Genomic DNA, 26,651 nt, shown 5'->3' with positions numbered 1-26,651 from the left:
ATTCTGAAGGGGCTTAACAAGGTTGAGGCTGAGAGAATGCAGATGGGCATTTACCATTGCCCAAAAACTGAACTGGCAAAATTCTGGGATTCCTGTGATGAGTAACTCACCTACCAACTCCCCAAAGCTCGTCCACAATCTCCAAGTTACACATCAAGAGTGTGATGGAATATTCTGCACTTGCCTGTTTGGTACATTGAGGGAGAACTTAGCATGGCCAATACACCTAACCAACACATCTTTCGGATTGTGGGAGGAAACCAGAGCACCGGAGGAAACCCACGCAGACACGGGGAGGACATGCAGACCCCGCACAGACAGTGTCCCAAGGCAGGAATTCCACTCGGGTCCCTGGCGCTGTGAGGCAGCAGTCCTAACCACTGTGCCACCTTGCTGCTTTATCATCGATCCTTCATTGTCATTGGATCAAAATCTTGGAATTCCTTTTCTAACAGAATTGTGGATACACCTACTGCAGTGGTTCAAGAAGGCAGCTTATTGCCACCAGAGATGGTCAATAAATGTTGACTTTGCTGGTGATAGTCACATCTCATGAACAAATAATATAAAAGGCTTTTTTATGGTATCTGGTGCAGTTATAATCTGGTAGCCATTTCAATTCCAAATGAATTTGGCTCGGCTATTAAGTGAAATGAATAAAACACACACATGTTTTATTTTAAGATTATTGCTCAGTAGGTACTTGAAGCAGATGCTGTACTTAAGGCAAACAATCCGACCTAATGGTATGTTTTCCAACGAGTGTTCTCAGAAGCATTTCATTTTCTTTTCTCATCTTTGAGAGCTAGAACACAAGAAATAGGAGAACATGTAGGCCATGTGGCCTGTCAACCCTGCTCGGCCATTCAATACAATTATGGCTGATCTTATGGCAACTAATTTTCCCACCTGCTCCCCATATCCATTAATTCCATGAGAGAGCATACTCATCTCAGCCCTAATTGACCAGCCTCTTATCCTGAGATTTGCCCCCTGTGTTTTAAGTCTCCGACTAGTAAAAACAATCTCTCAGCATCTACCCTATCAAGCCCTTCAGAGTTTGTAGGTTTCAATGAAGTCACCTCAATTTTCTAAACATCTGAGAATAAGGGGCAATTTAACATGGCCAATCTACCCAACCTGCACATCTTTGCACTTTGGAAGGAAACCGGAGCATCCGGATGAAACTCTCACAGACACAGGGAGAACGTGCAAACTCCACACAATCATCCAAGGCTGGCAATGAACCTGGGTCCCTGGCGCTGTGAGGCAGCGATGCCAACTGTGCCAAAGTACTGCCCTTCAATTGTAGCAAGACTTGTTTATTCTTATATTCCAATCCTCTTGCCATGTAGGTCAACATGCCATTGGCCTTTCTTGCATGCTAACTTTCTGCGTTTCTTGTATGAGCACACCCATGTCTCTTTAATAATCAACACTAACAAGTTCCACAACTTTTAAAAAATATTCTGCTCCACTATTCTTATGGCCAAAGTGTACTTATACTTTCTCACATTATACTCCATCAGCCATCTTGTTGTCTGTAATGTCCTAACTATGTTAGGGGTTAAGAACAAAGAACAGTACAGCACAGGAAACAGGCCCTTCGGCCCTCCAAGCCTGTGCCGCTCCTTGGTCCAACTAGACCAATCGTTTGTATCCCTCCATTCCCAGGCTGCTCATGTGACTATCCAGGTAAGTCTTAAACGATGTCAGCGTGCCTGCCTCCACCACCCTACTAGGTAGCGCATTCCAGGCCCCCACCACCCTCTGTGTAAAAAACGTCCCTCTGATGTCTGAGTTATACTTCGCCCCTCTCAGCTTGAGCCCGTGACCCCTCGTGATCGTCACCTCCGACCTGGGAAAAAGCTTCCCACTGTTCACCCTATCTATACCCTTCATAATCTTGTATACCTCTATTAGATCTCCCCTCATTCTCCGTCTTTCCAAGGAGAACAACCCCAGTCTACCCAATCTCTCCTCATAGCTAAGACATACCAGGCAACATCCTGGTAAACCTTCTCTGCACTCTCTCCAATGCCTCCACGTCCTTCTGGTAGTGCGGCGACCAGAACTGGACGCAGTACTCCAAATGTGGCCTAACCAGCGTTCTATACAGCTGCATCATCAGACTCCAGCTTTTATACTCTATACTCCGTCCTATAAAGGCAAGCATACCATATGCCTTCTTCACCACCTTCTCCACCTGTGTTGCCACCTTCAAGGATTTGTGGACTTGCACACCTAGGTCCCTCTGTGTTTCTATACTCCTGATGACTCTGCCATTTATTGTATAACTCCTCCCTACATTATTTCTTCCAAAATGCATCACTTGTTGTGAGTTTTAAACAAAAAGAAAGCATCAAAATAATAACAAGGTTTATTGTAAGAGCTATTGCCTGTATAGAGTACAAAATGAAACTAAACAGCAGTTTGTGAAACACCCCAATGACATCACCATCAAATCATGTGACTGGCTCTTAAAGCAATAATGCAACTTAAATATATAACATTGCCTACTTATTTAACCTGTCCATATATACTAGTGGTCTCTGTGCCCTTCCCAGCTAGTTGGGTATTAACAACAAATTTTGATACATTACTGTCTGTTTCTTCATCTAAATCATTAATATGGCTGTAAATAGCTGAGGCCCTAGCACTGATCCTTTTGGCACTCCACCAACTTGAAAGCACCTGTTTATGCCCACTTTCTGGTTTCTATTCTTTAATCAATCCTATATCCATGTAAAAATATTACCTCAATTCCATGAGCCCCTAGCTTGCCTATTAACCTTCTGTGTGGCACCTTATTGAATAACCTTGCTAACCATTGTGCCACCGGCTCGGTGGCACAGTGGTTAGCACTGCTACCTCACAGCACCAGTGACCCGGGTTCAATTCTCGGCTTGGGTCACTGTCTGTGTGGAGTTTGCACATTCTCCCCGTGTCAGTGTGGGTTTCCTCTGGGTGCTCCGGTTTCCTCCCACAGCCCAGGTGCATTGGCCAGGCTAAATTCTCCCTCCGTATACCCAAACAGGCGCCGGAATGTGGCAACTAGGGGCTTTTCACATTAACTTCATTGCAGTGTGAATGTGACTAATAAATAAATTTTATTTTTACTTTACTTTTGGAAATCCAGGTATACTATATCTACTGCTTCCCCTTTTCTACCCTACTAGTTAGACCCTCAAAAAATTCTAATATATTTGTCAAACAGGATCTCCCTTTAATAAAACCATGTTGATTTGTTCTGATCGTACTATGCATTTCTAAGTGCGTTGCTAGAACTTCCTTAATAATAGATTCCAGCATTTTCCCACCAATTGATGCTTGCTTTACTGGCTTGTAGTTCACTGTTTTCTTTCTCCTTTCTTGAAAAACGGTGTAATATTTGCTAACTTCCAATCTAATGGGACCGTTCACGAATCAAAGTAATTTTGGAAAATCATAGCCAGCACATTTACTATCTCTACAGATATCTCTTTTCGAACCCTAGGGTATAAACTATCAGGTTGGATTTTAGCACCACAAGTTTCTCCAATACTTTTTCTCTGTTGGTATTAATTTCCTTAATTTCTTCACTATTTTTACACCCTTCAACACTTTGAATTTTCGCTGCAGCTAGGGCACAGCTCCATGGCCCTATTTGCCTTCTACTACATCATTCAAGTGGCCATTGTTTTTGTATGAATTTTGACCTTAAATGCTAGGCTGTTTAATTGCGGCAGAGCACATCTGTACATAGAGTTCCGCAGGCATCACTAGATAAGCAGGAAGATGTTCCAAAATAACTTGTACTAATTGGATTTTCTAGTGAATAGAAAATCATTTTTATCATTGTAGGTTCCTACCGAGGTCAGTCTTCCACCAGTATCACCCTTTATTTACAACGTACTCAAACTGCTGCTCAGTGGCTACAGAGTACGGGTCAGTCCCGAAGTCTTTCGATTGCCTGTCTGAGTGGAGCTAGCTGGTTTTAAACTCCCCACTGCTCCTTCCCTATTGGGTGCACCTCCACTCGTCTAATAGGGAAGCTCGTATTCTAGGAGGCCCACAAGGAGATCTATTGGCAATCCTCTGTGGCCATCATAACATCCCTCCCCCCTCAAGTCCATTTCTTCCCCAACATTCCCATCATGGGAGAGTCTTCTGCTGCTTAACGAGCGGCTTGGGGTCAATTGGAGGCAGGACTGGATCGGGGGATTGAAGCAGATAGAAGACTTTTGCTTCCAAAGGGAGCACTGTGCAGTCACATGCATTGGTGTTTCCTGAGGTCCTGCTTAATTTGGAACGCCAATCTCTTCCACTTCCCTCTCCGAATCCGTATCCTCATTATCCGGAGGGGCAGGCATAGGGTTAACTTCTGATTGTGGCTCGATGCTGGCAGTGGTCATCTCCATGGCTGGTTATGAGGCCTGCACTGGCACGGGCTGCCTATTCCTGAGATGGTCCAGATACCTCCTGACAATTTTTCCATGCACTTGGACCTTATAAGACGAAATCCAACTGAAGCTGTCCCCGAAGTTCCTCACGTGGACGTGGTTTTGAACGTTCTTTCTGTTGTTGCAGAATCATGGTGGTTCTTCTGATACTCTTGTTGGGGTCTGCCCTCCCCACCAGGTTTGGGCTTAATCTTATGTGAAGCCTCCATCCCATTACAATTCCGCTGGGGCAATTCCTGTCGTGTGAGGGGTAATCCTATAGTCGAATTAAAATTAGAACATAGAACAGTACAGCACAGAACAGGCCCTTCGGCCCACGATGTTGTGCCGAGCTTTATCTGAAACCAAAAATTGCGCCAGTTTGGTTTCTATGAACATTGCAGGTTGCTTCTTCATGCCGAGCATAAAAGCCTGCACTGCTCGTTTAGCCAACCCTTTTGCTGACTGGTGATAATGTGTTTGATTCCATTGGAAAGCATGAAGATTTGAAATTCGGTGCTTGTAAAGACAGTGCCATTTTCAGAGATGAACACTTCAGGTATTCCATGTGTGCAGAAACTTTGTCGTAGTTTCTCAATGGTAGCATGGGAAGTGGTGAAGCTCATGCAATGTATCCCAAACCATTTGGAGTGTGCGACAACCATAACGAAGAACATGGAGCCCAAAAAATGCCCCAGGCAGTCCATATGCACTTGCACCCAGGGCCTATCAGGCTACTCCCATGGATGTAGGGAGATTAAGTGGGGGAGTTTTTGATTCTCTTTGCGCTGTCTGACCAAGTTGGTAATGTCTGCATTAAGATAGGGCCACCTTTCATCTTCAAAATCTCAGGGTGGCCATCATGCAATTCCATAACTATTGGGCAAGGGACAATTACATGGAAATCCCAGAGAATGTTGTCTTCCTCAACATTTCGTATTTCTTCGTCAAGTAGTATTTCATTTCATCTGAGGTCTGTCCCCTGAACTCCCCATTTAAAGTTATATGTTTTAATTTAGATAGGACTGGGTCCTTTTGCGTCCAGGCTTTGATTTGCCTTACAGACACTGGCAAGGTGTCCAAAAAATTGAGGGTCATCACAACCTCTTCCACAGCTGGTAGTGAAGCCAGGCTTATGGGCAATGGCAGACGACTCAGTGGCATCATCGTTACCTATCTGGGTCCGAGGGTGGTGCTCCAGGAGGTATTGATAAGCCGCCAGTAACAAGGCCCAATGCTGTATCTGAGCAGAACCAATGTGGGGGGGGTATGGGTATTGCCTTGTCATCTTTAAAAAGCCCCAGCAGTGGTTTATGATCAGTTACTATGGTGAAGCGTTTACCGTAGACATATTGATAGAATTTATTAACGCCAAAGGCAACTGCTCAGCATTGAAGAGGGTTCTAGATGCATACACAATAGGCCTCTCTTTCTACTCTCCAGTGATGTGCCAGTGCCACCCCAACCCTGTAAGGAGGGTATCGCATGTCAAGGATAAGGCTCTTTTTGAGTCAAAATGAGCCAACAAATTAGAGGACAAAAGTTACTGTTTAATACTGTAGAAAGCCTGCTGCTGTGGTGATCCCAAAACTACCTTTGATGTTTCCGTAGTAGGGTATGCAAAGAAGCTAAATTAGGAATAAACCGGCCGTAATAATTCACTAACCCCAGGAAGCATTTCAATTCTGTGAGTTTCCTTGGAGTTGGCATCTCCTCAGTAGCCCTCATCTTGTCCTCCACCAGATGAAGGCCCTTGCTATCCACCCGATAGACAAATAGGTCACGGCACTTGCTTGGGAGACACATTTTTTTCCCTTTTCAGGTACTCCGACTTCCAAAAATTGCTGTAAGACTTCTTCCAGGTTTGGAGATGTTCGCCTTTTGAAGTTCCTTTGAGAAATACATTGTCAGGTACACAGCTACCTGAGGTAACCCTTGGAGTATTTTCTCCATGACCCATTGAAAATCAGCACATGACGATGAAACCCGGAAGGGCAGGCGAGTGTACTCATAAAAGGCCTTTGTGCGTATTAATTGTCACGTACTTTCGGGAAAGCTTGTCTAATTCAAGTTGGAGATACACATGGCTTATGTTCAACTTTGAAAATGCCTGACCCCAGTTAACTTGGCATATAGGTCTTCAATCTGGGATATGGAGTATCTGCCAAGTTTCGAAACTGTATTGACAGTGAGCTTATAGTCTCCATAAAATCAGACCGACTTATCCAGCTTAAGGACAGGAACAACAGATACGGGCCACTTTGCGAATTGTACAGGTCTTATTATGCCTAGCTTTTCCAGGCATTCCAGTCCCAACTCTACTTTTTCCAATAGGGGGTATGAAACTGGTCTCGCTCTAAAGTACTTACGTGTATCATTGGGATTGACATAGATCTATTGATGACTTCGTACAGACCCTCACACCTAGCCTGAAGATCTCCAGCCAGTTCATTCTGATATTTTGGTGCCAAACTCTCTCCTTAAGGCTAGGTCCTTCTCCCTGTACAACAATGAGTGGAAGTCGAGCTGACTGTTGCCTGTAGGTCACTAGGACCGCTATGGTGCACTATGGGCCCGATTTTACCAAAACGGGCATGAAATAGCGGTAAAGTTGTGCGTCGGGCCTATACCGCGATCCGCACCCGATTCCGAGCAGATCGCAGCTTTACCGACACCCGATTCGGGCGCATGTCTGGTCCGCGCCCGAATCGGGCGGCCAGATGATTTAAATGCATTAGCATGCATTTAAATCGACTTAATGAACCGCGTGCCCCACTCTACCGCCAAATCCCACTTTACCGTCTTCTGGCCCAATCCGGATCCGTGCTTTTAGCGACCTGCAGAATAAAAGTCCGAAGCGGATTTCTATTCTGCAGGGGAACCTCCGAAGCCCATCCTCCTCGACCATCCTTCGCGGACCCCCCCTCCCCGCTAACCACCCCGGCAGACCCCCCCCCCCACCTCCCGATTAGACTTCCCTGGGAGGCTGCCCCCCCCCCCCCCCCCCCCCCCCCCCCCCCCCCGGCAGATCTCCCCCACACCCCCGGGATCGGACACCCCTGGGAGGCAGGCCCCTCTCGGCAGAGCACACCCCCGACCTACCTCGATCGCTGGTCTCCCTCCACCATCCTTCCGTTAGCAAGATAAGCTGTATGTTCCTCATTGATTTTTAGCAGCCGTTCCAGTTCGGTTTTGGTTTCATTTCGAGCATGCTGTTCTGGAGACAGTGATTTCCAGTAGAACCACCTTTCTTGCCAATCTGGCCCCACCATGTCACGAATTACAGATTCAGTATCTCGAAAACGGATTTGCAAGGTTTCTTCCAGGGAATGGATAGCTGCATCCCACTGCTGTTGTCAGATATGGAACGATCTTCTAAAACTTTGTGCTGGATGACTCGCAGACTGTCTTCATCCTGCTCATCCCATCGGTGGCGTTTTATACTTTCATCTTTAACAGCATGTTTTAGTTTGTCAAAGATATCATCATGGTCCTTCCCTTTGTGCTCTGACATAAATCGAGCAAATCTATCCTCCAAGGTTCCCCAAGCAACCTCTACTGCTTTGTGAGGCAACTGTTTGTCAGTCCACTGCTTGAGCTTGATGTCCACTGTGGTATTGAATGTGCCTGAATTCACAGACTGGGCAGCAGGAAGGTAAATATTCTCCATCACATGTGTAGTGACTCTTTCCCACAGTTTCCTTTGTAGAATCTCTTCCCAGTGTTTTGGAGTAACCTGACTTAAGCCGATCACTTCATCCAGAATTCTATTCTTCGCCTTCTCGTACAGTTCATTCCTGTCGAGTTCCCTCAGCCGAGGATAGTTGTTCTTCCATTCAGTTTCAAGGTTGAAGCGAGTACCTTTAAATGCATCAGCCTGTTGTTCCACAGACTCACGCACCATCTTCCAGAAACAGTCTGAAACTGCTAGGCTCAAGTTCTTAGTTGTCACTTGATGTGCTTTCAGCATCCCTGTGCATTCAGCATCTACTGAACCATCTTGGATACAAAGGATAATGGCATTAGAGTTCTGCATGTAAGCCTTGCTTATGCTAAAAATTATATCCTTGGTGCCGGCAACCATTCCTGATGTTACAGTACTGATAACACCAGGAAGATCGACCAGTAGCATTCATTATCCTTTGTATCCAAGATGGTTCAGTAGGCATCTCATCCTCGGGGGTGGCGGGGGGGGGGGGTCCTCTGGTCGGGGGGGGGTGGGGGGGGGGTTCTGCTGCATGTTTGTGGCCGATCCCTCCTGGCACCATCACTGGTACACTACCAGCCACAGCCATCTCTCCCGCTCTCTCGCACCTGCAGGGAAGAGTAATCTGTGGCTGGTAGTGTACCAGTGATGGTGCCAGGAGGGATCGGCCGCAGACACGCAGCGGAACCCCCCCAACCAGAGGATGATACGTCACAGCCTCCCCAGGGGATGAAACGTCATACCCCCCCCCGCCCCCTGATGAGACGTCACACCCCCTCTCCTCCCACCTCTCTCCCCCGACCAGAGGAGGGGCTGGGTCAGAGAGCCGTTGCAGTCTCTGACCCCGTTCTTCGGAGGCTGCAGCGGCGACTTCGGACTTTTATTCTGCAGGTGGGTAACAGCACGGACGCGGACCGGGCCAGAAGGCGGTAAAGTGGGATTTGGCGGTAGAGTTGGGCGCGCGGTTCATTAAGTCGATTTAAATGCATGCAAATGCATTTAAATCGTTGGGCCGCCCGATTCGGGCACACACCGGACCTGCGCCCAAATCGGGTGTTTGTAAAGGCGCGATCTGCTTGGCTTCGGGTGCAGATCGTGTTAAAGGCCCGATGCCCAACTTTACCGCGATTTCACGCCTGAAAATGGGTGCGAAGTTTTGGTAAAATCGGGCCCTATATCTTTACCTCGGTTGTGGTCTTCTGCAGCACTTGCAATATCTGTCGTCTGGCATCTGCAATCTTCTGGAATATGCTCCCAAGGAGTCTGAAGGCTATCCAGGCCCTTCCTTGACTGCCTGGTGATGCGATTAGGGCGGCACGGTAGCACAGTGGTTAGCACTGCTGCTTCACAGCTCCAGGGACCTGGGTTCGATTCCTGCCTTGGGTCACTGTCTGTGTGGAGTTTGCACATTCTCCTCGTGTCTGTGTGGGTTTCCTCCGGGTGCTCCGGTTTCCTCCCACAGTCCAAAGATGCGCGGGTTAGGTTGATTGGCCATGCCAAAAACAATTTGCCCCTTAGAGTCCTGAGATGCGTAGGTTAGAGCGATTAGTGGGTAAATATGTAGGGATGTGGGGGTAGGGCCTGGGTGGGATTGTGGTCAGTGCAGACTTGATGGGCCAAATGACCTCTTTCTGCACTGTAGGGTTTCTATAATTCTATGATTGAGGCTCCACTGCTGCAAGGGATTTTGTGATATTTTACCGATACCATCGTTCTCAGTTAAGGGATGGATTTTGTATGAGGCTCCTCCCCCAATTAGAGGACACTGCTGTCTGATGTTCCTTGTAGTTCCTGAGCTCCTTACTCTGCATTCTCCAATGATAGAGCTATCTTACTGAAACTTTGCAAATATTCCTGAGATGAGATCTCAAAGTTCAGTTACCTATTGTGAAACAGTAACTGCGGCAGGCATGAACTAATGTTCTAGTCTGTTGATAGACAAGGTGAATGGGCAAGACTGTGGCAAATGGATTTCAATCGAAGCAAGTGTGAGGTTATTCATTTTGGACGAAGAAAAGGTAGATTAGAGTACTTAATGAAGTTAAATATTGTAAATGTTCACGACTTGTGGTTTCAGGTGCATAGATCTTTAAAATGTCACGAACAGGTGTAGAAAATTATCAAATAGTCTTAACGGGATGCTGGCCTTTATATCAAGAGGACCACAGTATAAAGATGTGGAAAATATGCTGCAGCTATACAAAACCCTGGTTACATCCCCACTTAAATATACTGTGAGCAGATCTGGGCATCATACCTCAGAAAGTATATGTTGGCCATGGAGGGAGTGTAGCGTAGGTTTACAAGAGCGATACATGGACTTCAGGAGTTTAATTATGAGGAGAGATTAGACCTGTTTTCTCTAGAATTTGTGAAGTTAAGGAGTGATCTGATTGAAGTAATCAAGATACTAACAGGAAAAGACAGGGTAGATAAAGTAAATTATTTCCACCGGTTAGAGATTCTACAACTAGTGGGCATAGTCCAGAAATTAGGGCCAGACCGTTCAGGAGAGATATAAAGCACGTGGAGTGGTAGAGGTTTGGAACACTGTTCCACAAATGACAGTTGATGCTCGATCAGTTGCTATGTTTACATCTGAGCTGGATTTTCTTTGTTAAGTAAAGATATTAAGGGATATGGGCCAGAAACAGGGATATGGAGTTAGGCCACAAATCAGTCGTGATCTCATTGAATGGCTGAACAGGCTCAAGGGGCTGAATGGCCTACTTCTGTTCCTACCTCCTAATCAAGCCTCTCTGGAATATACAGCGGGCAATTATTTCAAGTGTCTCAATCTTCTTGCTGTCTTGCGCGCGCTGTCATGTTTTTTCACTCTGTTGCAATCTCACTCTCACATGCTTTCTCTTGAAGTACTGTACCTGGGTTCTAAAGTCACCACCATGAGACAAAAATAACTGTGAATTGACACCTTTTAGAATATGGCAATTTTCTCCATATGACCGCATCCAGGAAAACAGCTAAACTAAATGGCTGCAATGTTGAATCACAGCATTGAGACTGTTAGCAACCAGACCAGAAACTCCAAGGTATATAATGCAGTTAGCCTAGACTCCGACTTTGACCTTTGATTTTGGAATTAAGGAGAGCATAAGGTGCTTCACTCCAGGCATGATTCAAGTGACCCACTATGAAGCTTTTATCAAAACAAACTTTATTTAAGAGCACAGCAAAATGAGACACTGCATTTGTTAAAAATGTAACACGGAAAAAGAAAGAAAAACTGCACAGAAAAATTGAGAATTGTTTATATTTTTACCCCAGAATGCATTTTTATCAAAGGTGAATGGTTATTAATTAGTTGGTTGAACAAAAATAATTAGCATAACTTTTACCAATTAAAATACTTAAACACGATCAAAGGTGGCGTTGGTGTGAGAAGAAGCATGATCCACAGATGGCAAGATCCTTCTTGAAATCCGGCTGTTTGTTGAGGTCTGGAGAGAAGTTAATTTACATCAAGCAAGCTTTAAACATACCAGGAATGCAGTTGCAAAGAGAGAACTTTGGAAGTCTAGCTGGAAAGGTTCATTTTTAGATTCCTTCCTGCCGGTTGGAAGTTACTGTGTGCTCAGCAGGGGATGGGTTGTGGGTTGCAGTTCTGTCTGCAAATTGTTCTTTTTGCCAAGAAAGGGTGAATTAAAGTGGGAAGCAGGAGCCACTAAGGTCCTGCTGCAAATTGCAAGCTGCTATTTCTACTTTTGGATTGTTTTTTTTTCGTAGCTAGAGCTCTGAGGGGCATGTTGGGACTTGCAGTTCAGCCTGGAACCATCTTGTAGTTTTTTCACTCAGTCAAGTGTGAATTGGTTTAGGGTGGGAGCAGCCCAGGGAAGAACTCCTGTGTCATAAAGACTGCAATTGTTAGATCAACCTGGGGGATGCTGTGCTGTTTCTTTTTTCACCCAACCAAGGGTGAATTATAGTGAGGGAGAAGAGTTGTAACTTGCTGGGAACCCTTTGCTGCTTCTGTTCGCCCAGTTAAGGGTGAAGTAAGGTGAAAAGCAATCCATGTAAGAACTCTGGTAGATTGAACAGCGAGACAGCTTGATACGTGGACCAAGAAATAGTGCTCCAGGCTGGAGCAAATGGGTAAGCCCACAGGCGCTGGCACTGGCAAAATGGCATGAGGCAAACCAAAATCGAAGAATGGGACCACGGGGACAGAGGGGAGGGTCCCCACCACGCTCTCCTCAAGGGATCCCTGAACAGAGCATGCAGAGTGAGAGGATAGGCAAGCTATTATGGAGGCCATGCAAAGATTGGACAGTAAGTTGGATCAGTGGGCCACTGAGTTGCAGGCCAAGATAGACGAGCTGAGGGAGGAGCTCGGGTCATCTGTTAAATTTCTTCAAGTTGTCACTGTCGCCATGAGAACCGCTTGAAGGAGCTTGAGAACTCGGAGGCATTTAGTGGAAACACTATCTTCGAGCTGAAGAGCCAAGTTTCTCATTTGACATTGGAGGTTAAGTCCCTAAGGGAGAAATGTGATGAGATGGAAGGACACCAAAGATGAAATAACTTCCTTCTGATAGGCCTTCCTAAGGGAATCGAGGGCCCAAATATCACAGACTTTGTCGCCTGGCTATTGAAGAATGTGCTGGAACTTGAGAATGAGCCACTTCTGGATCGTGCACACACAGTGTTACGGGCAAAGCCCAGACCGGGAGAAGCTCCTCGGCCCATTATTGCACGAGTACATTACACCTCAGCACGAGACAGGATCCTGTGGCAAGCAGCACAGGCTACCACTCTGAGGTACCAGGAAAATAAGCTGTTGATATTTCCAGATTTTACCCCGGTGGTGGCAAGGAAAAGGGCGGGCCTTCGCTGATGTCAAACGACTTTTGCGTGACTGTCCTGGAGTCAGGTTTGGGCTTCGCTTTCCAGCCTGCGTGAGGATTACTGTCAACAATGGAACCGAGCACAAGTTCATGCACCTGGCAGCAGTGATGATGAAATTTGTGGAGCAGAATTTTGAATCGGGTGACTGCATGGTGAATGTAAACTGATACCTGTTTTTTTATGAACCTGCATGAACCTGATTGAATTGTTGGCCGGAAAAGGTTTCGCGACTGTTAGGTAAAGCGTTTGGTATTTCTGCAGACCATTTCAGGTTATAGTACCTGTGACCGCGATGGGAATGGAGGTGGAGATCATGAGCCATGTGGAGTTCTGTGAAGGCCCCGTGATAAGGAGGTGTTGGAGGCACAGGCGCCCTGTTTGGGAGGGCATGTGTATGGGATAGGGGGGATGCTGTGTTTGCGGGTTTGGTCTGTGTGGATGTTTTTGCGTCTTTGCTATGTCTTTTTTTCTCTGTGGGTGTGGTTTGACTTCATTCAAGCCCACCCTCTCTCTCTCATGGTTGGTTCCCTGTGGCCGGTGGGGAGGATAGGGGGTGGGGTCCTGGGGTGTGGCGTCTGCCGATGTCAGTGGTTGGGGGGAGACTCCTCAGTGAGGGGGGATAACCAGGCTACCGTTAGGAATGTGGGATGCTGGCTAGGAGGCCCTTACACTCCGACCTTGGAGCGATCAAGTTCACTAGCTGGAATGTCAGGGGATTAAACCATCCGGTTAAGCCCGGTAATATATTTCAACATCTTCGACAACTGGGTACCCAAATTGCATTCCTCCAAGAGACCCACCTCAGGCCCGTGGATTATTTTAGGCTCCGTAGAGGACGAGGGGGTCAATGCTTTCACTCAACTTTTCACACCAAGGCGCGCAGGGGTGGCAATCCTCATTCATAAGTCCTTACCCTTGGTAGTAGCCAATGTCATTTCTGACTCAAATGGCCAATACGTCATTGTCATGGATAAATTTTATGGGGGGACGCCCCTGGTGTTAGCCAATGTGTATGCCCCAAACAGGGATTATGAAAACTTTTTCCGGTCGTTTTTCGTGCTACTTCCAAATTTGAATTCACATCGGTTGATACTGGGCAGAAATTTCAACTGTTGGTTGAATCCTGCCCTGGGCCACTCCTCCCCCAGGACAGCTGTATCTTCCAAGTCGGCAGAAATTATTAAATCATTTTTCACGGAATACGCGGTGTCAGATCCATGGAGGTTTTCTAGTTGGGAATATTCTTTTTATTCACCTGTCCACTGAACATATTCACGTATAGATTACTTTTTGGTAGATAATAAGTTGCTCCTGGCTCCTGGTACAATACGAAACCATTGTAATCTCGGACAATGCTCCCTTGACAATAGACTTGGTATTGGGGAGGAGGATGGGCTCCCTGTACGCCTTGGCGATTTAATACTTGTCTGCTCTCAGATGATGAATTTGTTAGATTTCTGTTAACCCAGATCAATGATTTCTTAGAGTTTAATGATGCCGGGAGTCTCAGCAGCTACCTTATGGGAGACATTGAAGGCTTATTAAGGGGCCAGATCATATCTTCTTCAGCGCACGAGGCGAAGCAGAGAGGTAGGAGGTTATTGGAATTGCTGGGGCGTATCGTCCAAGTTGATGCCGTGTACGCTGTGAGCCCGTCCCCAGAGGTATATAGGGAATGTTTACTACTACAGGCGGAGTTTGAGACCTTGTCCTCACATCAAGTAGAAGAGATGCTGTTCGAATCTAAGTATACACACTGAGCATGGGGACAAGGCCAGCAAGCTACTAGCTCATCAGCTATGCCAATTCTCCGCCAAAAGTCTAATACCACAAATGCAGACTCTGAATGGGGTCTCTTCTGATCCACAGCGAATAAATGAACTGTTTAGGGACTTTTGCTCAACCCTCTATAGCTTGGAGACTACCGCCAATGAGACGGATTTTCAGGAGTGCTTTGGGGCATTGAATCTCCACGTGGTGGACATGGGAGAGGCCGCGGCACTGGAGAAACCAGTCGACGTTGAAGGAATTGCTAGGGCGGCCAGAACTATGCCCGAGTGGGAAATGTCTGGGACCAGATGGGGACCCCATCGAATTCTACAAAACATTTATGAATAGGTTGACTCCCCTGCTACTACGCATGATCAATGAATCATATGAGAACCGCGCTCTCCCACAGACTTGAGGCAAGCGACAATTTCGGTTATCCTTAAAAAGAATAAGGATCTGCAAATCTGCAGCTCTTATAGACCGAACTCATTGCTGAATGTGGATCTCAAACTGATTCTCTACAAATCTCTCAGATTCTGGCCATTTGCTTGGAGGACATTCTGCCCTCTATCATCTCGCCTGACCCAGACTGGGTTCATTAAAAATAGACAGATGTACTCGAATATTCGGCAGCTGTTTAATACTATGTATGTGCCTGCCACCTTCGAGCTATCAGAGATGTTAATCTCACTGGACGCTGAAAAAGCATTTGATCAGGTGGAATGGGATTATTTATTTTATGCTCTCGGGAGGTTCGGGTTCGATCCAAAGCTCATCTCCTGGATCAAAATACTGTACGCCGCCCCTCTAACCTCGGTCTGGACAAACGATGTGCATTCAGCTTTTTTCCCTTTCCCAAGGCACTAGGCAAGGATCTCCCCCCTTTTGTTTGCCATTGCTATTGAACCTCTTGCTGAGGCTTTTCGCAACAGCAAACGAGTGGTGGGGATTGGTCGGGAGGGAATCGAGCGGAGAGTATTGCTGTATGCGGGCGACCTACTATTGTATGTCGGCGACCTGTCCAACTCCATTCTTGATGTCTTATCTATACTAGAGAGGTTTGGTCGTATTTCAGGTACAAGCTTAACTTGAATAAGAGTGAGCTCCTTCCTTTGAATGCAGCAGCTTGTAGCCTCCCGCTCCACACCCTGCCTTTCAAGATTGTCACTAGGCAATTTACTTACTTGGGAGAGCAAGTGACGAACAAATTTAATGGGCTCTTTGGAGCTAACTTTGCTCCACTCATGGGGCGGACGGAACAGGACCTCAAACATTGGTCCATCCTCCTGTTATCATTAGCAGGCCGTATCAATGCGGTGAAGATGAACATACTACCCAAGTTTTTATATCTCTTTCAGTGCATCCTGGTGTTAATCCCCAAATCCTTTTTTCACAGACTTGATCGACTCATTTCAAGCTTTGTCTGGAATAGGAAAAATCCAAGAATGCGGAGGACAGTCTTGCAAAGCCCTAAACAGGAGAGGGGTATGGGATTGCCCAATTTTCTATTTTATTATTGGGCAGCCAATATGAGAGCGGTAGTGTGTTGGGTGAAGAGAGAGAGGCAACAGGACGTTCCTTGTTGGCTGCAGTTAGAATCCTCCTCCTGTGCTCCGTCTTCCTTGGCTGCCTTGATATGTTCCCCGGTAAATTTTCCCTCCTGCCAGTATACTCGGAGTGCACTTGTCAACTCTCAGAACTTGGGCGCAATTTAGACGCCATTTTGGGTTTCAGGCCTGGCCGTGACCTTCCCAGTATCAGCTAACCATTTTTTTCCTCCGTCTGTTTTGGATGGTGCCTTCAACATATGGGTCAAAAACAGGATCAGAACATTCCGGGACTTGTATGTGGGCGGCATGTTTGCGTCATTCCAGCAGGTGGTGGATAAGTTTGCTTTACCTGCAACGCACTTCTTCAGATATTTGCAAATTCGAGACTTTGTGCGTAGGACTGACCCTCAATTTCAGACGCTCCCACCTTGCCTCCACTGACATCTTAGTGCCTTCTATTACTATGTGTGGTATCATTTCTGTTCTTTATTCTCAAATTCTGTCCCAACAAAACTCTCTTATCAGTGGTTAAAACTTTATGGGAACGAGATCTGGGGGAAGAGTTCTTGGAGGAGAGTTGGGACATGGTGCTGCATCGAGTACACTCCTCTTCAATATGCGCCAAGCTGGATGTGATACAATGTAAACTCCTTCACAGAGCATATCTAACTAAGGTTGGACTCTCTAGAATGTACCCAGGCACAAACCCCATTTGTGAACGGTGCTCCCGCCACCCTCTTACATGTGTTCTGGGCTTGCCCATCACTGTATAACTACTGGACATCGATATTTGAGATGATTGCGGCAACACTAGATCGGGACATAAGTGCAGCCCAGCCCCCCAGGCTGCCCTGTTTGGGGTTGTGCCTTTAAATCCGCTGCTGCCGATATTCTAAGCGGATTTTGGAGCTTTCGCTACATTCCTGGCAAGACGAATAATCCTGTTTAAGTGGAAATAAGGTGCACCCCTGATGCACTCAGTGAGTGAAGGAGGTGGTAGATACCATTAAGCTGGAGAAGACGAGGTGCACGCTACATGGGTCCACGGCTAGGTTCTAAAAGACCTGGCAACCATTTATAGCGCATGTTGGGACGCTGCAGTTGGAGCCGGGTGAGTAGATACCTGATGACCCCAGGACCCTGGGTGCTCTCTCAGAATTCCCCCTCCTCCGATTGGTGGATGCGTCCTGGCCCTTTACCTGAGTACACCCGCCCACCCTGCCGAGGTGTGGGGACCAACACGAGAACTTTTCTCTTTTCCCCCTCTCTCTCTTTCTTCTCTCTCCTTTGCTGTCTCGCTTTCTTTTCTCTGCTCGCTCGTTTATAGATTGGGATGTTTGGGCGCTCAGTTGGTTCTCCAGTGGCGTTCCTCTGCCTTTTTGTTTTTATATTATTAGCGTCATTACCAGTGCAATTAGATGGGACTCTGGTGGGGTGGATGCCGGGAGTACCAGGGGCTTGTCCCCTAGTCACGGGGAGCCCTGTGCCCAGTCGCGTTGGAATGTACACGCGAGCACTGTGTGGATCTGTATCTGTGTTTGTTTGCTATGTAAAATAAGCAAATTTTCAATAAACATATAAAAAAAAATACTTAAACATGACAAAATATAATTCTTAACAGCTAGCTATTTCTGTAGTTCCAATTTAAAGCAATATCCCCCCAGACATACACCCTTCTTCAAAATTAGCTCGCACAAAAACAAAGTGTGCTCAGGTGGTACAAGATTTCCAACCTTTTAACATTTCTGGAGGGATCAACACGGCAGTTTCCAGAGTTCAGAGGCAGAAAGGGATACCTCCTTCTGCAGCTTCAAAACAGCAACTAACTTTGAATTCTCAGAGAAAGGTCCACTCTCACAAAGCAGAATCTCAAGTTCAGAGAGGGGAAAAGAGAGGCTGTCTCTCAACTCAAAGCAGCATCTAAAAAGCAACTAAGCTTGAATTCCCTGTGTAAGCCTAACTCCACCTAGTCATGTGACTTTACCCATCAGTCAACCTAATCAAGTCCTACTCTATAAACCCCCAGGGAACACTAAGAACAGCATTAGTTTAAATTAAAACAAACATTCTAGCAATTAGAAGCAAATTTTCTGTTGCAGTAACAATATAGGGCTGTTGGATATAGAAAGAACAATATTGGTAATTTTTAAAAAAACTGCTAAATCAGATTCTGTACAAGAAACATGACAAATACATTTCTTAAAGGCACAGAATCGTCACAAGACCAATCAAGGAACAGCTAGCCATATACTCTGTTTTTTCGTTCATGGGCTGTAAAATCCTTGTAAACTGATTCTCTACTCTGACATTTGTACTTTTGTGTGATTAGGCCCAGAAGAATATGTGTGACTGTGTGAATGATATTGTGTTTTTCTTACTTTTTTGAGCTTGGGAGTAATTTCAATCAAATTAACCTGGTCATTGTTTGACCTAAGAAAATCTGTCTGTAATTCTCCTTCAACCTCAACATGTAAATACTGAGGCATTTGCAGAATTGGCAAAGCACATCCTCTCTTAATTGTTTAATATAAAAACAAACCCTTTTATGGTCAAATGAGGAGTGAGAGAATATGGGAGTCACATGGTCATAACATCTCAACTGAATCATGCCACTGAAGTGTCATTTTGCTTTGTGCTTAATGTTCCAGAGTGACAGCCTAGTTGTGGGACCAACTACAATTTAGGGATCCAACAAATAGGCTTATGACCTTGACGGGTGATGTTGCCAGCTGAAGCAAGATCATTTGTATTGCTCTGTAATAGCTTTCAATCTTTGCATCCAGTTCTACAGTGTTTGATTCAACTGTTTTCCTTGGAAATAGTTGTTTTATTAATGCTTTTAGAAAGCTATGTTCTCTGCATTAATTTTTTAATCTTTGGTGTGTATTTTATTTGCAGGAAGAAGAGCGTCTCTCTGTCCATAATTTTAGGTATATTTGTATAGATTTTCTTTATAGATCTTTATAGATCTAGGTCTTTATTGATTTGAAAGCCAATTCATAGTTTTATATAAATGTACATTTTAAATGATCTTTTCCATTTTCTTTGCAGCAAGTTGTTGAACGATGCTACCTTTCATGGATCTCTTCTTGCCTGTGCTGTGGAGGTTGTTATGACCACATATGGTACTACTTGTAAGTACATGAATGTACTTTAAATATTAAAGATTTTGTCATAATGTCTTCAATTATACTGCAGTATATTTTAATTTCCCATTTCTTAATGCTCAATTTTCAGTTCAGAATGTTGGTTGATGTTCCCTAGATTTGATAGAGCTTACTTTTTACTTTTACTTTTTGTTTTGTCTCTTTTAAAACCATGAAACAATCAATCTAGCAGCTGGAGCGAGCAAAACTTATCCATTTGTGATAAATCAGTTCAACTGCAAAATTGCTAATTTCAAGGCCAACATTTGGAAGTTATAGTAAACTCTGTACTAACTATACTTAATCATTGCATAGAAACGTTGGAACAGAAATAGGCCGTTTAGCCCTTGAACCTCCACCACCGTTCAATGAGTTCATAGCTGGCCTGCAGCCTAATTTTTATAACTGCCTTTGCCCCATATCATTTACTGGTGAGTCAGTTGGCTGGGCGGCTGGCTCGTTGTGCAGAGTGACATCAACAGTGTGGGTTCAATTCCTGTACTAGCTGAGGTTAATAATTGAAAGTCCACCTTCTCAGCCTTGCCACTCGCCTGAGGTGTGGTGATCCTCGGGTTAAATCACCATCAGTCAGCTTTCCCCCTCAAAGGAGCCTATGGTGATCTGGGACTATGGTGACTTTACCTTTTAATGCCTTTGGATAACAATCTATCAATCTGAGTCCAAAGCTGCATCCTGTGCTGCAATGACTTGAGCAATGATATACTGGGAAGTATGGATATACAAAGGGTATCTTTGTACACCAGTCAATGAAAGTGGAGAGGAAGGTGCATCAAACGATTAGGAAGACAAATACTATGTTGGCATTCATTAGAAGAGAATTTGAGTTCAGAAATAACCAGGTCTTACTGCAGTTATACAGAGCCTTGGTGAGACCATGGGGTATCACATACAGTTTTAGTCCCCCTACCTAAGAAAGGATATGCTTGCCACTGAGGGAATGCAGCAGAGGTTCACTAGGCTGATGGGTTTGCCGGACTTTCCTCTGAGGAGAGATTGGTTTGACTGGGCCTGTATTTACTAGAGTTCAGAAGAATGAGAGGAGATCTGATTGAAACTTATAGAATTCTAACAGGGCTGGACAGACTATATACAGTGAGGATGTTCCCCCTGGTTGGGGCATCTAAAACCAGGGGACACAGTCTCGGGATGCAGCGTAGACCATTTAGGACAGTTGAGGAAAAATGTCTTCACTCAAATGGTAGTGAACCTATGGAATTCTCTACCACAGAAGGCTGTGGAAGCCAAGCCTCCTGGAAAGGTAGATAATTATTTAGGTTTTAATGGCATCAAGGGGCATAAGGAGAAAGCAGGAATAAGGCATTGAGATAGAGCCATGGTCTTCAAATACTCGATAGTGATGGACAGATTGATCCTGGAGTCTCAAAGTCAATTGTCACTGGCTGCCAAACCGCTGCCGAAAATGCCTGGGACACTGGCTTCTTGTGATGACGAGCGAATCAGCTCATTGATTGCCGAACCATTGCCAAAAATGTGCGTGACTTGGGCTTCTTAAGATGATCGAATCAGCTGATTGTCTGCAGAAACACTGCTAAAAATATACATGTCTTGGGCTTCTTGTGTTGGCAATTGAATCAGGTCATTGACTGTTGCTGAAGATGCATGGAACCTGGGCTTCTTGTGATGACAAGGAAATAAACTAATTTGTTTCTGAACCACTGCCAAAAATGTGTGGGACTTGGGTTTCTCGTGATGACGATTGAATCCGCTCATTGCCGAATTGCAGGTGCCAAAACGTGTACTAAACTGGATGAAGACAAAATGATGAGTGAGAAACCAGGGACCTCAAAGAGAGCAAAAAACCTATCATTTCCATTAGGAATGGGAAAGTAAATTTCTTTTTACGAATGTCAAAGGCAAGACCATTGGTCAGCAGACTAGCCTTGAGTAAAAAAGATAATTTGGCACAGCATCATAAGACAATGCATACAAAATTTCAAGAAAATTTCCCTTTAAACAATGCCATTTGTGGCCAAATTCCCCTACAGTTCGATTTTAAAGTTTGCTGACGACACCACCATAGTGGGTCGGATCTCAAAAAATGACGAGACAGAGTATAGGAATGAAATAGAGAATCTGGTGAACTGGTGTGGCAACAATAATCTCTCCCTCAATGTCAACAAAATGAAGGAGATTGTCATCGACTTCAGGAAATGTAAAGGAGAATATGCCCCCGTCTAATCAATGGGGACAGAGTAGAAAGGGTCGAAAGCTTCAAGTTTTTAGGTGTCCAGATCACCAACAACCTGTCCTGGTCCCCCCCCATGCCGACACTATAGTTAAGAAAGCTCACCAATGCCCCTACTTTCTCAGAAGATTAGACCACCACATCAACTGCACTACCCTCGTCAATCTTCCTTGATACTTCCTCAAAATCATGCTTTTTCAGGTTTTTTCAAGCAGCTTTTAGCATTTTATTTTTGGCACTGCTTTGTCTGTAAAGCGTATCCTCTATAACTGTTACTGGCTATATAGCCTCTTTCTGTGCCATAACTTTTCTATGATTTCTAAGAACTCGCATGTCTGGTGGGCTACAATTTGAATGATTCTTGTATGACTATAAACCATCTTTATACCAAGCGGGGTTGTTAGTCCATTTTAGCAGTACGGTTTTATGGTTTTCACAACTCATAACTAAGGTTGGAATAACAGCGCCAACCAAAGTCTTGCTGTTTATCTGTTTGGTGAGGAAGAACAATGAGAAGCCAGCAAAGCCTCAAGGCCATTTCTAGAATGATAAATGTAGGCAAGCCTACTTGTAAAGGACCAGTGCAACCATCAATACTTGACATGGACCTACACTGCCCCAGAGCTTTGTATCATAAAAACCCCTTTTAAAGATTTAACTGGGGAAGGTAACAAAACAGGCGACCAAACTTTCAAGTTCTCCCCCAAGGGCTTTGCTTGTTAACATACAAGTTTGGATTACCAAAGTAATGGGGCATTAAAACCAACAATTTCTCTGAATATGAAGAAACTTGATTTATTCATGAATTGTTTTGAAAAATATACGCTACTGCTAATCAATAAAAATTGAAAATTATAACTATCCTTATATTTTATTTAAAATGACTGACTTGAAAATAGGAGAAAGACGAACTCTATAATGTTTTCAGGGATGTGACATAATCCTAAGTGGATCATTTTCATCTACTGGTTTCCTGGGGTGCAGAGTGCAGATGGCATTGATGATTTCTCATCAAACCTCTATATTCAAGTTTGAAATCCGAAATGTCCATTCATTTTCATTTATCATCATTTGTAATCATCTACATTTGCTTACTAGAATGTTACTTGAATAAATTTATTTAGTTTGCTTTCTGAAAGAAGCACATTAAAACAACTTGAGGCAAGACTGATTTTGATTGAAAACCTAAACTTAGAAAATTATGTACCTCCTATTTGAGCTATTGCTAATTGCCTTAATTGGAAACAGCGTTTCAAGCATTGAAGTAAATTTCAGTTATTAATCATTTTATCTCGATTTGAAATGGGAGGATACTAGTTTTTGGCTATATTTGGCCCTTTGTTTCCTATCCACTTTTCAACCATCACCGGGCCAATCCCATTTTTGCTTTAACTGCAAAGTTTTAATCAAGCACATAATGAAATAACTTCTGAAAATGAAGATATATACCATCCGCCACATTATTGTCCGTGCTAACTTTTGGCAGTATTGTGTCCAACTCTGGGTTCCACAACTCTTAGGAAGGGTGTTTAAAACCTTAGAGTGATCCAGAAAAGATTTACTAAAATGGATCACTAAAATGGATCCAAGAATGTCAGATTTCAGTTATGTGGAGAGACTGGAGATGTACTGGTTGATCTATTTGGATTTGAGTGAGGCGTTTAAAATTATAAATGGTTAGAAATAATGAAGAGAAAATGTTTCAGTGCCAGAAAGATTGGTCACATAGGACACATAGTTAAGGTAATTGACAAAAGAACCATGTTTAGATAGTGAGTTGCTGTGATATAGAATGCACTGTTTGTAAGGATGGTAAAATTGGATTCAATAATAACTTTCAAAAGAGAATTGGATAAATACCTGAAGGGAAATGTTTTCACAGCTGTGGGGGAAGAAAGGGAGAGTGGGATCAATGATTCCTCTACATTATCTTTGTTAGTCGCTTATTTATTTCAATACATAGAACCTTTTTTTGCACAGCATTTTAAAGGGAATTAGTTGTGAACAGCCGACATGATACTTTCACAATTGCTGTGCAGTGCACAGAACTTAAGGGGTCATTATTTGGGACTAGATGATTAGCTCTACCTAAGTGCCAACAGGCATGGTGGGCAGAATGGTCTCCTTCTGCGCTATATTATTCTATGTTTGGCTCAAGTCTTTAAATGGGACTTGAATCTACAGGCTTCTGAACTGCGAGGAGGACACAGAGGCCACAAACAGGTATAGAGAGGCTAAGTGAGTGAGCATAAAGGTGTCACATGGAGTACAATGCAGGGAAATGTGAGGTTATTCATTTTGGTAGAAAGAATAAAAAATTTGATTTTGATTTGATTTATTATTGTCACATGTATTAACATACAGTGAAAAGTATTGTTTCTTGCGCACTATACAGACAAAGCATACCGTTCATAGAGAAGGAAAGGAGAGAGTGCAGAATGTAGTGTTACAGTCATAGCTAGGATGTAGAGAAAGATCAACTTAATGCCAGGTAAGTTCATTCAAAAGTCTAATAGCAGCAGGGAAGAAGCTATTCTTGAGTCGGACTTTTGTATCTTTTTCCCGACAGAAGAAGGTGGAAGGGAGAATGTCCGGGGTGCGTGGGGTCCTTAATTATTCTGGCTGCTTTGCCGAGGCAGCGGGAAATGTAGACAGAGTCAATAAATAGGAGGCTGGTTTGCGTGACGGATTGGGCTACATTCACGACCTTTTGTAGTTCCTTGCAGTCTTGGGCAGAGCAGGAGCCATCCCAAGCCGTGATACAACAGAAATAATGCTTTCTATGGTGCATCTGTAAAAGTTGGTGAGAGTCGTAGCTGACATGCCAAATTTCCTTAGTCTTCTGAGAAAATTGGAATGTTTTTAAATGAACTGCTAAAGGCTGATGTTTAGAGGGACTTGGATGTACTCGTGCAAGGAGAAGACAACATTAGCATGTAGGTACAGCAGCAATTAAGAAGGCAAATAACATGCTGGCCTTCATTGCAAGTACAATACTAAGAAAACCTTGCCACAGTTGTAATGGGCTTTGCTGAGACCATATCTATAGCACTGTGCTCAGTTTTGATCTCCATACCTAAGGAAGAACATTCTTGTCTTCAAGATGGTGCAACAAAAGTTCACTAACTTGCTTCCTGGGCTACGAGGCCCTATGATGCGATTGAGTAACTTGGATCTAAATTCCCTTCACTGTTGTTGGGTCAAAACCCAGGAACCTGCTTCCCTAACACTGTGGGTATACCTAAATTGCATGGACCATTTTACCATATTACCATTGACCAGAAACTCAACTGGACCAGCCATATAAATAATGTGGCTACAAGAGCAGGCCAGAGGCTAGAAATCCTGTGATGAGTAACTCATCTCTTGACTCCCCAAAGCCTGTCTATCATCTACAAGGCACAAGTCAGGAGTGTGATGAAATACTCTCCACTTGCTTGGATGAGGGCATCTCTTAACAATAATCAAAGAACTCAACACCATCTAAGACAAAGCAGCCCATTTGATTAGCATTCCTTCCACATTCACTCCCTCCTCCACCGATGCACAGTGACAGCAATGTGTCCAATCTACAAGGTGTGCTGGTGGAACTCACCACGGCTTCTTAGACAGGACCTTCCAAACCCAAAGCCACTGCCATCTGGTAGCACAAGGGCAGCAAATGGATGGAAGCAACTGCGGAAATTCTCCTCCAAATCATGCACCATCCTGACTTGGAACTTATTGCCATTCCTTTACTGTTGCTGGGTCGAAATCCGGGAACTCCCTCCCTAATGGCACTGTGGGTCAACCTAGGCCGCATGGATTGCAGTGCTTCAAGAAGGCAGCTCACCACCACTTTCTCGAGGGCAGTTAGGGATGGGCAATAAATGCTGGCCTAGCTAGTTCTGGGTACTGAGCATATTAAGGCTGATAGATAAACCTTTGACGCCTCGGAATCAGGATATGGAGAATGGGCAGGAAAATAGAATTGAGGCAGAAGTTTATCCATGATCATGTTGCATGGCAGAGCAGGCTCAAGAGGTGTGTGGTTTACTGCTGCTCCAACTTATGATGGCTCCGAAGCAAGAATACTGCCAATGAGCCAACGTTGACACGTTAAATTTCATAGTTTTGTCTTTTAAAGTTGTTTACACTGAAAACAATTGCATTATTGCAGGCTTGTCCAATCTTTTCACTTGTGGGGGCATGTTTGCATATTTCAGAAAGAGGAAGTTTGGCATAACATGAAACTTGAGTTTCAAAATAAAGTTGAGATATGAAGATAGGAAACTACTTTCGTTCACACTCCCTTGTTCTCCCACCCTCGTTCACACTGTCACATACCCTGGGCAGCAAGCCTTTTTATCTTCTTCCTGCACCCCGCTCAGCCCAGACCATCACATCAAGCCTTTTCTGGCCCAGCAGTGAATATCCACTCCCCCACCCCAGCCCAGCATGGTATGAGTCTCTCGCACCCAGCCCAGCATGGTATGAGTCTCTCGCACCCAGCCCAGCATGGTGTGAGTCTTTCCTGAGTCTTTCCCAGGCATGGAGCAAGTCTGTCCCTCCCCTACATGGCTCTGCATTACATGGCAAGGCACAACACAGCATCTTGCTTTCTGTCTCTTTTTGTTTCTTCCTCGCTCTCTCTCCCTCTCTCCCACAACCCCCTTCCGAATCCCTCTCTAGAGACCACTTGCAACTGCCACTGTTGCTGCTCCTCCAAGCAATTCTGTTCAGAATCTTCCACTGAACTTGCTGGTATTTTGAAAACTGCCTTTAGGGGGTCACACTGGGGATTTTGTAGACCAGTTGTTGAACATCCTTGCATTATTACTTGCAGAGTCACTGAGTTTCATGGTCTTGGATTCATGCTGTATTTGGCATCAAAGAGGGAGCTCCTAATATGGAAATGTGAAATTCCCTACATCTTGTCAAGTAGAAGACCTTGTAGGCACAGAGAGGAGAGACCTTTATTGAATTGCA

General features: G+C 44.6%; 1 protein-coding gene across 1 annotated transcript in view; it reads left to right on the top strand.

The window, feature by feature from the left end:
- The window catches only part of rb1 (retinoblastoma 1), a 248,621-nt gene that overhangs the window by 66,395 nt on the left and 155,575 nt on the right, over positions 1 to 26,651 (top strand). Inside the window, exons 15-16 of the mRNA XM_078232189.1 lie at positions 19,209 to 19,240; positions 19,362 to 19,444. Coding sequence (XP_078088315.1) covers positions 19,209 to 19,240; positions 19,362 to 19,444 — 115 coding nt within the window. The remainder of the gene's footprint in view (positions 1 to 19,208; positions 19,241 to 19,361; positions 19,445 to 26,651) is intronic.

Source organism: Mustelus asterias, chromosome 17 (genome assembly GCF_964213995.1).
Source record: "Mustelus asterias chromosome 17, sMusAst1.hap1.1, whole genome shotgun sequence".
Classification (NCBI taxonomy): Eukaryota; Metazoa; Chordata; class Chondrichthyes; order Carcharhiniformes; family Triakidae; genus Mustelus; species Mustelus asterias.
This window is presented reverse-complemented; position numbering and strand designations above follow the sequence as displayed.